At 42.9% G+C, this 13,888-nt stretch overlaps 2 protein-coding genes across 2 annotated transcripts in view; one reads left to right on the forward strand and one right to left on the reverse strand.

The window, feature by feature from the left end:
* The window catches only part of plxnc1 (plexin C1), a 38,287-nt gene extending 37,350 nt beyond the window's left edge, over positions 1-937 (forward strand). The window contains exon 31 of the mRNA XM_047338666.1: positions 145-937. Coding sequence (XP_047194622.1) covers positions 145-249 — 105 coding nt within the window. The 3' untranslated portion in view covers positions 250-937. The remainder of the gene's footprint in view (positions 1-144) is intronic.
* On the reverse strand, positions 664-13,743 carry cep83 (centrosomal protein 83). The gene is made up of 16 exons (XM_035147032.2): positions 13,417-13,743; positions 12,294-12,500; positions 11,719-11,869; positions 11,427-11,519; positions 10,526-10,657; positions 10,182-10,433; positions 9,341-9,472; positions 8,264-8,378; positions 7,739-7,883; positions 7,363-7,512; positions 6,932-7,007; positions 6,675-6,832; positions 6,460-6,589; positions 5,863-5,966; positions 5,544-5,733; positions 664-1,144 (listed from the first exon to the last, which is right to left on the reverse strand). Exons 2-16 carry the CDS (start codon positions 12,491-12,493, stop codon positions 1,010-1,012), a joined length of 2,163 nt encoding a protein of 720 aa, XP_035002923.1. The 5' UTR covers positions 12,494-12,500; positions 13,417-13,743; the 3' UTR covers positions 664-1,009.
* Positions 13,744-13,888: the final 145 nt, after the last annotated feature.

Below are 13,888 nucleotides of genomic sequence, written 5' to 3' on the forward strand. Positions count from 1 at the left end.
ATGACTGCACGAGTTGTCTTAATATAAGAGGATTAATCTGCTTCATTCTAAAGTCTTTTATGACACGTGGCCCCACCAAACATTATTTAGAAAAAAGCAATGGCATTGTAAAAAGCAACTGTGTTGTAAAATGCCTTTTTCCAGATTAAAGACAAGTTGAACGAGAACGGCGCCCCTACCGAGCTGACGGAGCAACTGCATCATGCGAAAACGCAGTTTGACGGACTGAAGAGCTGCTCGTGGAGCTGAGCTGCCTGAGCCACGACAGGAAGGTGGCGGGAGCCGGTAACCGTCATGTTTGTGTGTTAAGTAGTAATTGTCAGGGACACGCATCCTGTCTGTAGTTCATTTGTGATGAGCATTTAGTTGTTAAAAATTCATTGTGTAGGATTTAGGGCCATCTAGCAGTGAGGGTGGAGATTGCTACCAACAGAATCCCCTGTGTTACTGTAAGCATGCAGAAGAAGCTCCGGTGGTCTGTGGGTGACCAAAAAGCACTATGCTATGACCTATTAAGCAGCGACGATTCAGGTGATTGTAGAAGGATCCAAAGATATTTATGAAAATGATTGTCTATTTAAGGTGAATGGCCATAGATTGCCCTAAACCCTCCACAAAGAATCTTTAACTGTTGCGATATCAACTTAAATACACAAAGTCAAAAGTGTCACAAAAAGTGTTTATCGGTAAATCATTGTCTTTTATCAATATCATTCATGTAAAACAGGGTGGATGTGACATCAACAGTCGGTATAAACATTGTAATTCACAGCCTGGAGTGTGTTCAACCTTTGTATCAACTCTGTGACTCGAGAGCAAAAGTATAAAAACATCAAATCCTGAGGTGGATTGAAAAAGGTGCCGCGGCATTTCACCATCACAGTAGCGAGACGTGTAAATGCATCAATAAACTTTCAAAGTATTTAGTAAAAAAAAACACACTGTTGGTGTCTTTGATTGGAAACCTGGGCTCATTGTAGTGCAAGTCCAATGTGAAGCAGTGTAGGGGTCAGAGGTCAGGCTGGGGACCGGGGGCCAGGTCAGTCTGCGCCACAGATCCCAGTTCTTCCAGCTGCAGCTGCTGGGCGCTCTCCAGATCCTGGAGCCTGCGACGCAGCAGAGACAAGTCCCTCTGGTTGCGGTCCTGCGGAACACACAGGAAGAGCAAGGTGACGCTCCAACAGCCTCGACTCACACGGCCACATGAAGGTACGGCACCAACACTTTGGAAACCATTCTGTTCTATCTGGTTTTTACTGTGGTCTACAAGCTCAGCTATGACACTTGCCACATTTGAACACTATACTGCAATGTGTTTTCAGATGCTTAACTATGTAATGTTCATTGGTTTTTTGATGCCTTACTCTATATTTGGACAGCTGAGGTAATGTTAGAAATTACTTTGTCTGCTAGAATACTAATGTATCAGGTCTGTTAAGTTAATTAGATTGGTGTTTAGTCTTACCTTGAGTTGTGTTTCACTCAAGTAGCTCAGAGTTGAAGAGAAGCAGTTAAGAGTAAAAGTGCATTCAATTGTACCTGTGAGGTAAATTTGGAGATTTAGCTCAACTCACCTCTTCACTGATTAAAGTCTGATGTGGCTTTAGTGGTGTGTGCTTTGATCCCAAGCGACTTAAAGAAAAGAGTGTGGCATGCAGGTGGCCCGTTAGCAGCAGGTGCGTGATTGACCCCGTTTGCACGCAGCAGCTGAGCATCGCCAGGCGCAGAGCACAAAGAGCCGCCGAGCCTTGAAGCGTCAGCGTACAAAGACTCGGAGGACGAGGAGTCTTCCGGGGAGGCTGACGGCTGCGGCGACCCCTACGTCTCCCGTCCCAGGAGGCCTTGGAAACTGAAAAACTTCTTCTCTGGCTTTGCTACCTAGCAATCTCTTGACTTCCTAGTTGGAAGCCTGGATCAAACTGGCCAAGACATCCACCACTGGTAAAAGTTTTTTCTCTCTACACGCTGCCACATTTGACTCCACTGTCTTTAGAATTTCATTATTTGTGTTTTCTACCAGGTCCTTTAGGAGATTTTGGGGAGGACTTGGGCCTACAGGTGTAGCCAAAGCCTGCGACCGCATGTTTCCTTTGTTCTGAAGACAAAAGGGAGCTTCCACAACTCAGTCTCCCAGGGTGCTTCGTCTTCTCAACTACGTGAAACGAGACTTTCTACCACTATTGGTCCCTGTGGGCCCCATGAGTTCACCAGGCTGATAACAGCTTTGACTTTTCTACAGACTTCTCCACAAGGACAGGGGCACGTCTCACTACCCAAGCAGACTGCTAAAACCTTCAAAAAGGCCTGACAAGCAGATGTGCCACAACCAGCTACACTAGACTTCAAACAGTACCTCAATTGGCCTAATTACACTAGGCAATGCACAGGCCTGTTTAATTGTATCCATGTGATGTTTTACAAGTTTGAGGTGTCGTTGTGAGATTTGCTAATATGTTATTTCAAAGCTAATGTTACTTCTTTTAGCCTCTGCAGAGGTAACACATGTGACCTCAACCACATGGTGTAACCGTTGCTCCTTTGTTTCATTGTGGCCAGCCGCCATTTGGACACCACTTTCACTCACTCACTCATATATATAGTAATTGCACCTTTAGTTAGTTTGTGTTTATACATTGTTTCATAATTTTGTTCCTTTTAAAACACGTTGTCTTCATTAATGTCACACAAGTGTCCATCTTGCAAACCTCGACAATGTCAAGAGCTCCATAATCCTTCAACTTTGCTTGTAAAGGTAACCTAAGTGCACTTTATATGTACAGGAAATGTGTTGGGGAGGACAGAGAATCTGCTCTTGTTACCTACATAATATATAGTCTGTGCATATTTCTGTCAGAAGCCTTAAATTAGAATTGTTTATTGTATGTATTGTGTATAGATTGGTTTCTTTATATCCAAATGTTATAAGTGGGAAGTGACGGCAGTTGTTTTGTTTGTGCGGGCCAGTGAGCAACCAGCAAAGTTCGGTGAAACAGCGGACCTGATAAACTGGATTATTGCCTGGGCGAAACGTTCAGGGATTACCGTGAGGACTGGACTCTTATTCTGGGCGGTGAGAATAGCGTGGACTATTTTGTATATTGTTTGCGGCAATCTCACTACACCACACGTGCTTAAACTTTGCTTTGGGACGTTTTTTGGGATTCAGGACTATAAGTGACAAACTATTTTGTTTGAACAGAGGGACTATATGAACCTGGGGTTTGGGGAAAATATTGTGTGTGTTTGTTCTTTCATATGTGGTGGGGCCAGATGGCAAGGTTATCAATCCTATAAAGTATTATTAATTTATTGTGAGAGTCAGTGGGCAGCGCCCGTACACAGCGCGACAGATCCACCCGTTCTCCTTTACAATAGCATATGTAATTTTTTTCCTTACATTCTAAACAAGGCAAATTGTTATATGCTAACTACTGACAATGTGGTCAGATTTCCATTTTGTACTTGAGACTTCAATAAGTTCAGTAAGCTAGCTCACTCTTTTCCCTACTATTAACCTTATTTGCCATACAAACTGCTGTACCTCTCACCCCCCTGTCTCCCAATGATGTTCTATCTCACATTCTCAAGTCTATTGCTCCCAACCATCTTAAACACTTCCCTGTCAACTGACTGTTTCCCTCACTTTCTGAAGGAGGCAAGAGTTAACCCTCTCCTGAAGAAAACCACCCTCAACCCGTCTAAGGTAAACAACTACATACCTGTCTCTTCTTCCCTTTCTATCCAAAACTCTCAAGCAAACTATCTTTAATCAACGCTCCTATCTCCACCATAACCTTCTTGACCAGTCTGGTTTCAAAGCAGGCCACTCAACTGAGACTGCCCTCCTTGTCGTCTCAGAGCAACTTCACACTGCTAAAGCAGTCTCTCCATCATATCCTTTTAGATCTTTCTGCTGCATTAGACACATGGAACCACCAGATCCTCCCTTCAGGATCTAGCTGCCTCAGGCTCTGATCTCATCCTACTTCAAGATTCAACACTTTTCTTCATGTGCACAACAATTACATACAGCAGTCGTAGGCAATCAAATGCTTGGGTCACAGGTTGCCTTCTAGCCATGCTCAAAAAATATTACACAAGCAAAAAGATTAAATAAAATCTAACAGAATATTGTGTTCAATTTTCCTGTTGACCTTCTTCCTGGGTGTAGAGGATAATCTGTATGGTGCACCTGTAGAAATTGCAGAGGATGGGCTGCAGAGCCTCTTTCTGATGGAGCCTGTGTGGTGAGTCCAGATCAGGTTGACAAACCTCAAGCTGCCGACTCTCTCCACCATAGTCCCATTGATGGAGAGGGGGGGGACGTGTTGTTCTTCCTGTAGTCTCCCTCTCTCTTCTTTCTACTCATTTCTCCTGGAGGATGAAAATTAACCTTGGCAAAACCAAACTTTGCCTTCCAGGGAAAGGCTCTCCCATCCATAAGCTAACTATTACCATAGACAACTGGGTGGTAGCCCCCACCCAGACCGCGAGGAACCTGGTGGTGACACTCAACAGTCAACTCTCCTTGCTGCAACAACCCACTCGTGTAGATACATCCGGATAATACGTTCAATTCTCACTCAGAAGGCAGCACAGGCTCTGGTCATCCCACCTCTGCAGCTCATCCAGAATGCAGCAGCTCCACTGGTCTTCAAAAGTTCACTCGCAGTACACCGAACCCTTCACTGGTTACCAGTGGCTACCCGCGTCCGCTTCAAGACACTAGTACTTGCGTACCGTGCTGTGAACAGGTCAGGCCCAGTCTTCATCCAGGAAATGGTTAAACCTTACACCCCAGCCCATCCAATCGGCTTGGTGCTCCCTCACTAGCCACTCAGAGTCCCCGCTGTTTGCTGTCCTGGCTCCTAAATAGTGGAACGAGCTCCCCATTGACATCACAACAGCTGAAAATCAACAAATCTTTGCCCGCAGGCTAAAGACAAATCTCTTTGGACTACACCTTGGTTAAGAAGATGTTTAATAAACCACCGTCATCTATGGTGTATAAGAATTTAAATACTGACTTATATGACACTTACTTGATTCTGGGTTTGTACCCCCATGATTGAACACACTTATTGTAAGTTGCTTTGGATAAATGCGTCAGCTAAATGTAATGATGAGATGAGGATGATCCCTCTCGTTGTACAAATATTAAAGTCAAATCCGGTATAAGGGGGCTTGCGCTGTTGACATCATTTGGAGCGAGAGTCTGTGCAGTAGTGATCGTCCCTCTGATACACATGCTCAATAATCGCGAGTCGCTTGAAAACAATGACATTGTATAAAACGCGTCTTATCCAGCTCTAAAAAGGGAGAAACACGCAAAGTCGCACCTGGTCGTTAAGGTATATACATGCGTATTTTGTGATTGTTTATGACCTATTACTGCCGCCAGAGGACAATCAAGATGATTTTTTTGCTTCCCTTTTGGGAGCAATCATGTCGTCCATCTTTAGCTAAAAATCCACAGTTTTTGCTGCAATTGGATTTAGGCCTCAAACATTTTCAGATGTGTGCATTCGCCTGCTTGTGCTTACTGGGATGTCAGCTAATGGCCCCTCAGTGCCAAGGAGGAGGAAGGGGTTGGGTGAGGAGGTGAGGACCGCTGGGCCTCCGCTGAAAGAAACCCCGCTGCCCAGGAGGAGGTGTCGAAACTCATTGTGTCGACGCTGTAGCTCCTTCAGCCGTTTGCTGAGTTGAGCTTGCTCCACTGAGAATGATGAATGTCTGGAGGGAGAGAGGAAATAAGGATCTAAGATTAATGGATATTTACATGTATTAACAACTTTGACCAGTGACATACAGAAGGACATCAGTTTAATGTGATTATTTCTTGTAATGAGAGTTGAGGTTTACTTCTTGGCTGCAGCAGTTTCCAGTTCCAGTTCCTCTTTCTGTGCCTGCAGCAGCTGGATCTTTTCTTGCAGTCTCTTCTCCTTGTTCTCTGTCAGCGTCTTCCTCTGTACAACACACACACTTTATTTTATCTAACACTTCTGCAAAGTTAAATTAAAGTCTCCTTTAAAGCCACTTGAGTTGTAAAATGTTACAAAATGTCTGTAGACATGCTACAGGGCAACAAAACCTACTTTTTAAATACTAAATACTTAGCTATTCCATATAATACTTGTGGACAAAATGGTATGGTATTTTAGATGGTCCTGCATCATGGAAGCAAGTGCTCAAATTATTATATAAAACAATCGGCAAACCTGTCTTGTGAGGATATGTTGCCAAAAGGAATTATGAATTTAATAAATATTGGGATGTATGGGGAAGTTTTATTGAAGCGGAGGGCTGGAATGAAACTTTAACTGAAAAAGATTTTCTGTTGGGCCTGATAATGGGTTTGATTTCGAGTTGTTCAGTGTGACACATTTGTAAGTGAATGTAATTATTAGAACCAAACATCTTAACGTTTCCTGTTGAAAAGTCTGTAGGAAGCATCACTACCTTCTTCTGAGCCGCCGCTGCCCTCTGCATTTTCTCTTTGACCCGAGAGTGTTTGTGCTGCAGCTCGGACTCTCGCTGCTGCAGCTTGTGCTTCTCCTCCCACCACTCCACCTGACGATCTTCCAACATCCTGGAAAACACGCAAATAAAAAAAGTGTCTAAATGACAGCATGTTCCAGACTCTTTCCAGCAGTTTTCTTAATATGCAGGCGTACCTCTCTGCCTCGTGTTGGCTCTTCTCGGCCTGACCTCGGGTCGTCCTCAGCTCCTCCCTGAGTCTGTCCATTGTTTCTCTGAGACGCTGGTTTTTCTCCATCAAGTCACCTTCAGAATGTGAAAGCGTCCCAAGCTGAACACCTACAGCTTGGTTTTGCTGTTGGGTCAAACAAAATCACCATTAATTAGAATGAAACAGAATCTCCTTGGTATGATTTCATTTTTCAAGGTGTCACAACTGCAGGACTGTGTTTACCTGCTGTAGATCAGCAATCTCTGTTTTCTGTCTCTCCAGCTCCTCGAGCTGTGACATTTGCTGCTGAATTCTGCTTCTGAGTAAAACATTAAATAAAACAATGAATATAATTCCATCATTCAAAAATGCTGAAGTGCTTTCCCTCCTTTTTTCTTGCACAAATTGGTCAAAATGTCCTCACATCACATTGATCAGTCCCTGACACCATTGCTTTGCCCTGTTTCTGTTCCTCAGTGTTTCTACAGGAACGGAAACTGAGGCAGAGGCTAAAAAGGGAATTAAGATTGTTGTGAGAAGGTGCATCATCTCACAACCCCCAATTTAAATTGGTTATATTTAGAGGAATTAACCTTACAGTTCAGATAATGTCACCGCAAATTGCACATGCAGCAGATTTTCTCGCTGACAAACTCAGCTGAGTAGATACTGACCTCAGGTTCTGCACTTCTCTGCGGGAAGACTCCTCCCCTTGCTGGGAGCTGCGGACACGTTCCTCCCACTCCTCCTTCTGAGCGTGATCTGTAGCGTCCTGCAGCGCCCTCTGCTGTTCCAGTGCAGCAAGACGGTTCTCCAACTCCAATCTGACATATACAGTAGAAAAAAGGTTTAAAATGACACGTACAGCAGGAGAGTAAAAGATAACTAAAATAAAAGAAATGTTTGTGTTGCAGAGAGCTAACTTTTGGTCATGAGGTTGTACCAATAACACTTTTAAAATGTCAACTTTGGTGGAGTAATCAAAAAAAGCACATATGCTTTCAAAATTCTTTTATGGGATTAAAACTGTTAATGAAAGATGATCCTCACTTTTCCTCGTGCAGAGTTGCAGTTTTGCGGAAGTCCTCCTCACAGGCCGCCTGCACCCTCCTAACCATCTCCCTCTCCTTCTCCACCAGGACATCTTTGTGTCGCTCCACTAGAGCTTTAAGCACCTCCACATCCGCCTGCAGACCTGAAACACACAACTTACCATGACAGTCCGACAGAGTCTCACAAGTATACTGCATTCTGCTTCGCAGTGAAATGATACATCTGCGAGTGTTAATTCAAGACGTCACCGTGTGGACACCTTAAGTTTTTGTTCAATATTATCGATATAAGACAAAGCATTACAATCTATGCAGGCTGCAGAAAAAAATTACTTTTTCAAAATATTAGCATTCAATTAACACCTACAACATTATATTTGAACAGATTCATAAATACTTTCAAACTGAATCCCTGACCTGAAAATGTCAGTAAATTTGTTCAATGAATCACATTACAACAAAACTAAATGAGATTAGGCATCTACATATATGCATACACTGCAGTGTGTCTGTTTTTTTATACCATCGCTCTGCGCCTGCAGCGCGTCTCTCTCCCTCTCCATCTCTCCTTTCGAGTGGTTACACTCCAGTTTGACACCGTCCATCTCCAGCTTATGTGAATGTTTCAGACTTTGAATCTGAGAACAGACAGACAACATTCATATGAGTTATGCTACAGGAAAGACAAGAAACATCTGCTGGATGCAATTATTGAAAATGTCTCATTCTATCGTCACCTACATATTTTTGCTAGCGTTAGTTAGAGCTCTAGTTTTCCAGTACAATCCCAGTTGCTGTAGTTGTCTTTATTCTTAGCTAGGACTCAACAGGCAGATTTAGGTTACTTAAGCACTATAACATAAGCTGTTTACTGTTTCAGTCCTTTACTAACCACACATGTGGGTAGTGAGAAATTTGATTAAGCTGCTTTCAGACATACACTGAAGTGCAGACATTTCCTTGACATATACTGAAGGAGTTGTATGTGACAACTCAAATGTCATGTGTCATGCTCTGGAACCTTTCCTGTCAGCCACCTGTTAAAATGTCCAGGAAATGTCTAAATATTCCTGTGTGTAAATACTGAAATAAAATGTCTGGAAAACTCACGTCCTTTGTGACATTTCAACATACAACGTACTCTTCTCAACTCTTACATTGATAGATTATATATATATATATATATATGTCCAAATGCTTGTAGTACAGTTGTCGTCATAAAAAAAAACAGTACGACTGAGTCAATAGTATAACTCATGTCCTGCCTCCTGCTGTTCTATCCAGACATCAACCCTCGCCTGAATGTTCTGCATATTTTCCTGTTGTTGTGAACACATCTGATACTGACAATCTCCTGCTGCGATTTTCATATGAGAAAGGCTAACTTTCATGTCTGAAAACACTATCAAAAACAGGTCTGACTGGATTTTAGCCGCAATCCTCTCATGACAACAAAACACATCTCAAATCATGTTGTGACAAAAACAGTTAAGAATCAACTTGACGCATTTTAACCCTCCCACTCGACCTGAAACTGAAACCCAGACACAGCTCAATAATGCGATCACAATAATGTGATGATGAGGTCAGAGCAGCGTACCTCAGAGGTGAGGGAGTGGACCTCTCTCTCAGCTTTGTGCAGTCGCCCAGTGAGCTGGACTATCTGCTCGTTGCTCAGATGAAGCTCGCTCTCCCTCCGCTCCAGCTTCAGGTGCAGTGACTGTCTCTCTGCCTGTAAAACGAATCAGATTCAACAATTACCAATGCAAAGAAAAATATAATTTTCCTTGTCGCAATTTTAGTAAATTCATTTCTCACAAGATAAAATGGGATCACCCTGCAAGTAAGTTTACTCATTGCTGCAGCAAAAAACTAAAACAGAGTTTCTGCAGTTTTCAAAAGATACCTTTAAGACTTTAAGATCATAATGATTGACATTCAAGACATCAGACTCAGAATTATTTACAGCTCCACATAATTGAAGATAAGGTGAAGTAGCATAGAAGAGACGAACCCTCAAAACACCACACTCTCTTAAACTACAGACACCAAGTATTTATAGTCCTTCCCCCAGACAAGCTGATTTTACTGAGATCCACTCTGACCTTCTAGATTATCAGTTATCAATTCCTTATTTGCAGTTTTATAACAGCACTACAAAACATGACTTCTTTGCAAGAAGTGCCAAAATAGTTATTTTTAAATTTTGTATTTATTTTAAAGCATGACCTGGGTAGCGTTTAATGAAAATATACATCATTTAGACCAAATATATTCAAATTATATTTTAATGCATTTAAGACAAAAATTCAGACTGTTGAATCTTATACTTTATAACTGAAAAAGTTACTGTAGAAAACAAAACAAAAAAGCTAGCACAATTTCAATCCCAAGTGCAGCAACATGCAAACACGACTGTGACGAGCCTGCTGTTGACTCACCTCCATTGACTTGAGTGTAGACTGGGACTCTGAGAGCTGTCGGATCTGAATACGTTGAACGTTCTCAGCTTGCTGACCGCAGTTTTCTTTCTGGGCTCGAAGCTCGCCCACCTCCCCCTCCAGCCCCTTCAGCCTCTGATGGAGCTGAGCTTTCTCCCTCAGCAGAGCCTCAACTCGTTTCCCGTCACGCAGCAGGTCTGAACCCTGGTACTGAGCCACCAGGTCTTCCCTGTCCTTCTCCAGGCGAGAGAGCTGACAAAACAATGTTAAATACTTCAGACCTCATGTTCTGATTTTGTATTTATGACCATTTTACAAAGGTGTATCATAACAACTCCACCTACCTCTGCATCAAAGTGAATCCTCCTCTCCTCCAGTATACGAGCATGTTCTTCTCTCTGGTGCTCAAACTGGGACATGACAAAGGTGTAATCATACCGCAGCTTGTTGTAGTCAGACCTGTACTTCTCTGTCTCCTGTGAAGAGGCACAATAACCACACATTAGCCACACATCAGTCAAAGAAGAGCAGGAGCAATCAGGCAGTCAAAAATGGAAATGAGCCGCTATCCCTTGAAAGCTCTCACTTTCAAAGGTTTTTACAAAAGGCAATCAATGCTAATCTCTTGACCGTTGCTATGGATTCGATAGTCCCAGTTGCTAATGTCCTATTTAGAGCAGGTACTGAAGGATAAGAGGCCACTTCACTCTCGAGCAGAGGTCATTTGCAGCTGCTAATTCATGTATTAATAAAACATTTAATCCTTCCTGAGAGTAAATAGTAGTTTTATGATGTGTATATTATATTTGAATATGTGATAATGAAGTGCATTTTATATTTCAGTTATTTGCTCAGAATTTTAAGATACGGAAAGTGTCGTTGAGCATTGTTAAAGCACTACATCAATAAAATGTATCATATCATTAATATATTAAAAGACACGAAAAACATTTTCTACTATTTTTCACTGTGCTGACTTTGGTGTCAATCGAATCGACAAAGAATGTAACTGAAGTCTCCGACAAGAAATCTCTCAAATCAATTAGCACAATCACATCTTTTCATTTCCAGCATCTTTGTGAGGCAGGACAGCAGTTCACCAAGTTTCTATATGATTTGATCTAAATGCTTTACAATATGTCAGAGAACAGCAAACAAGACACAGTAGAGAGCTCTGTCAGTGACACCCTGTGTCCCTCTGCCACAGAGAGCTTAAGGGTGACTGACAATTAGCAAGATACTAACCTCCTCCAGTTTGTTGAACCTCTCTCGGACCGGAGCCTCCATCTCCTGCTGCACCTGAGCTCTGAGCAACTCCAACTGCTGAGGGGTCATCACCTGGTCAACACACACACACACACACACAAACTTGTATGCAGAAATACTAACCAAAAATAACCTATTTAAACATGAAAACAAACATCTTTCTGTACATGGATTCTCTAACCTTTGACCAATCAAGTGTGAATCTACATCTTTTTTGGGGTTACTTAAAGTTCCATTTTTTCTTCTTCCTCTCTTCTTGATCAAACTGTACCTGCAGTCGAAGCTCCTCCAGCTCCCGGGTTTTGTCCATCATCTCTCCTCGCAGCTCAGCCAACAACAGCTGCACTTTCTCCTGCTGAGCCTGCCTGTCGCTCAGCAGCCGCCTCAGTTCACCCTGCGACTGCGTGAACTCATCCTGCAGACTGCGAGAAAAATAGACACCACTATTGAGATGGATCACGCAATCAGCTAACTGACACCAACCAAAGCTTTCCAGGTTCAAAGTAATTTGTCATATTAACTTAACACAGGATCAATGAAAGAATAGAAAGTAGGACAAATAATGAAACTCAATTTTAAATTAAGTAAAAAAAATCAAGTACATCCTGAATAAATACATGTATATAAGGTATAGCACAATTTTCAGTTGAGAACATGGTAAACACAGATTTACACTGCAGCCTACTCACTCTCTAATGGCTATACATTGTAATGAAGAGATGATTACTTCATTACTGCATGTTCCCTAATCTGATCGAAATCCATATCCATTAAGGAAAATACCTGCAGATAAAGATAAGGGCTTAACAAATAAATCACTACATATTAAATTCCATTCAGCTTTACCTTTTGTGTTCAGCCTTCAGAGTCTGGTAGTTGGTCCGGTGGTTTTCACACTTCATCCTCTCATCGATCAGCATTTTCTGCAGCTCCATCTCTGCTCCCCCCAGCCCGGCAGACAACCCCAGCACGGCTGCAGACCTCCCCATCCCGGAGCTCAGGTTTGGGACGAAAGGCGCCGACTGGCCGAGGGCGGACGAGGTCATTTCACCTCTGCGAGGGAAGAGTCAGAGGGAGGTGAAGGGAAGCAGCTGATGTGTCTGTGTCACAATAAAGGAATGAACGAGTGGACTTTAACAGTGACAAAGACTGTGTGTGTGAGGAGCTCGTAGAGGACAGTTGAAGCCTGGTGGTGTTGTCAGTAACCATGGAGGCTGTGAGACGAGTCCCCAGATACTTGTTAAACACTCGGCCTCAGGAAAAGCTCTCCATCAATCTCAAGTGATTAGTTAGCTCAGCTCGCAGGCTGCTGCCTCTGTGGATCAAGAGTCTGCAACTACTGCACAACAGCGTCCACGTAATATTCAAATGCTATAAATAAATATAACTCTTAACTGCTTTAATAACAGCTCGTGTAGTTTTAAGAGTCAACGCTAATCCCAAAACAGACAGCTTGGTTGTTTGTTGGCTGCTCTTAGCAAATACAAGCTATTAAAGTTCTAAAGTATAAACTATTAAAGTATAATTAAGTGAACGTGTCCAGTCATGGCTGAATTCAGTCAAAAGCTCCGAGTCGGTTTTAAATATCGCGCTCTACGACCCGCGACAAGATATGCTACCTAGCCTGTTAGCTGCGTTGGTGCGTCCGTTGTCGGACACCCACTACCCTGGAGGTTTCCCTTGCTAAGTCGTGGCAGTAGACTGTAAACACTCAGTCGTTAGCACGCTTCAGACCGGGTTAGTCCGTGTAAACGCAAACAATCTCAACTCAAGTGAAATTCAAAGCGACTTACGTGGCTAGTCAAGCTAGCTAGCTATAGCCACACCTGGGGAAGCCACGTAGTTAACGTTAGCACCGCTGAGGTTAGCTTGCTAACTAGGCCAATGATAGCAAACAAACTGTGTATATCGTGGTGCCTCGCAACCAAACACGAAGCCACAATGTTTTGTTGAAAGACACCGTTATTACCTTTAGTTGTGTGGACAGATTTCTGCAGAGTTGTTCACCTGCTGCTGAACCGAACGCTCCTTTCTTTCCGTTTTGATAGCCAGTGCTAACAAGCTAATCTGGGAACTACAAACTGTGGGATCATGGGAGTCTTTTCCCGAAGTGCATTGCCCGCGATGAAAAACAAACGCACACGAAAGTTTATCAAGCGGTAATTATTATCATTAGTAAGGAGTTGTTCATATTATTACTAGAGCTGTCAAAATTAACGCGTTAACGCGGGATGATTCATTTGTGGAATTAAAGCGTAATTTTTTTTTACCGCATTAACGCACGCGCAGAATGAGCTGCTGCATGTACCCGCCCCCACTCACTCGCTCGCTCACAGCGACACACGCAGTGAGGTCAGAGCTCGTTCACGTGAAGCAGCCGGTCAGTGACTTCGTAGAAGAACAGTGGAAACAGTGAAAACACAGAGTTTCTCTGGTCTCAG

This window comes from Hippoglossus stenolepis, chromosome 22 (genome assembly GCF_022539355.2).
Source record: "Hippoglossus stenolepis isolate QCI-W04-F060 chromosome 22, HSTE1.2, whole genome shotgun sequence".
Taxonomy (NCBI): domain Eukaryota; kingdom Metazoa; phylum Chordata; class Actinopteri; order Pleuronectiformes; family Pleuronectidae; genus Hippoglossus; species Hippoglossus stenolepis.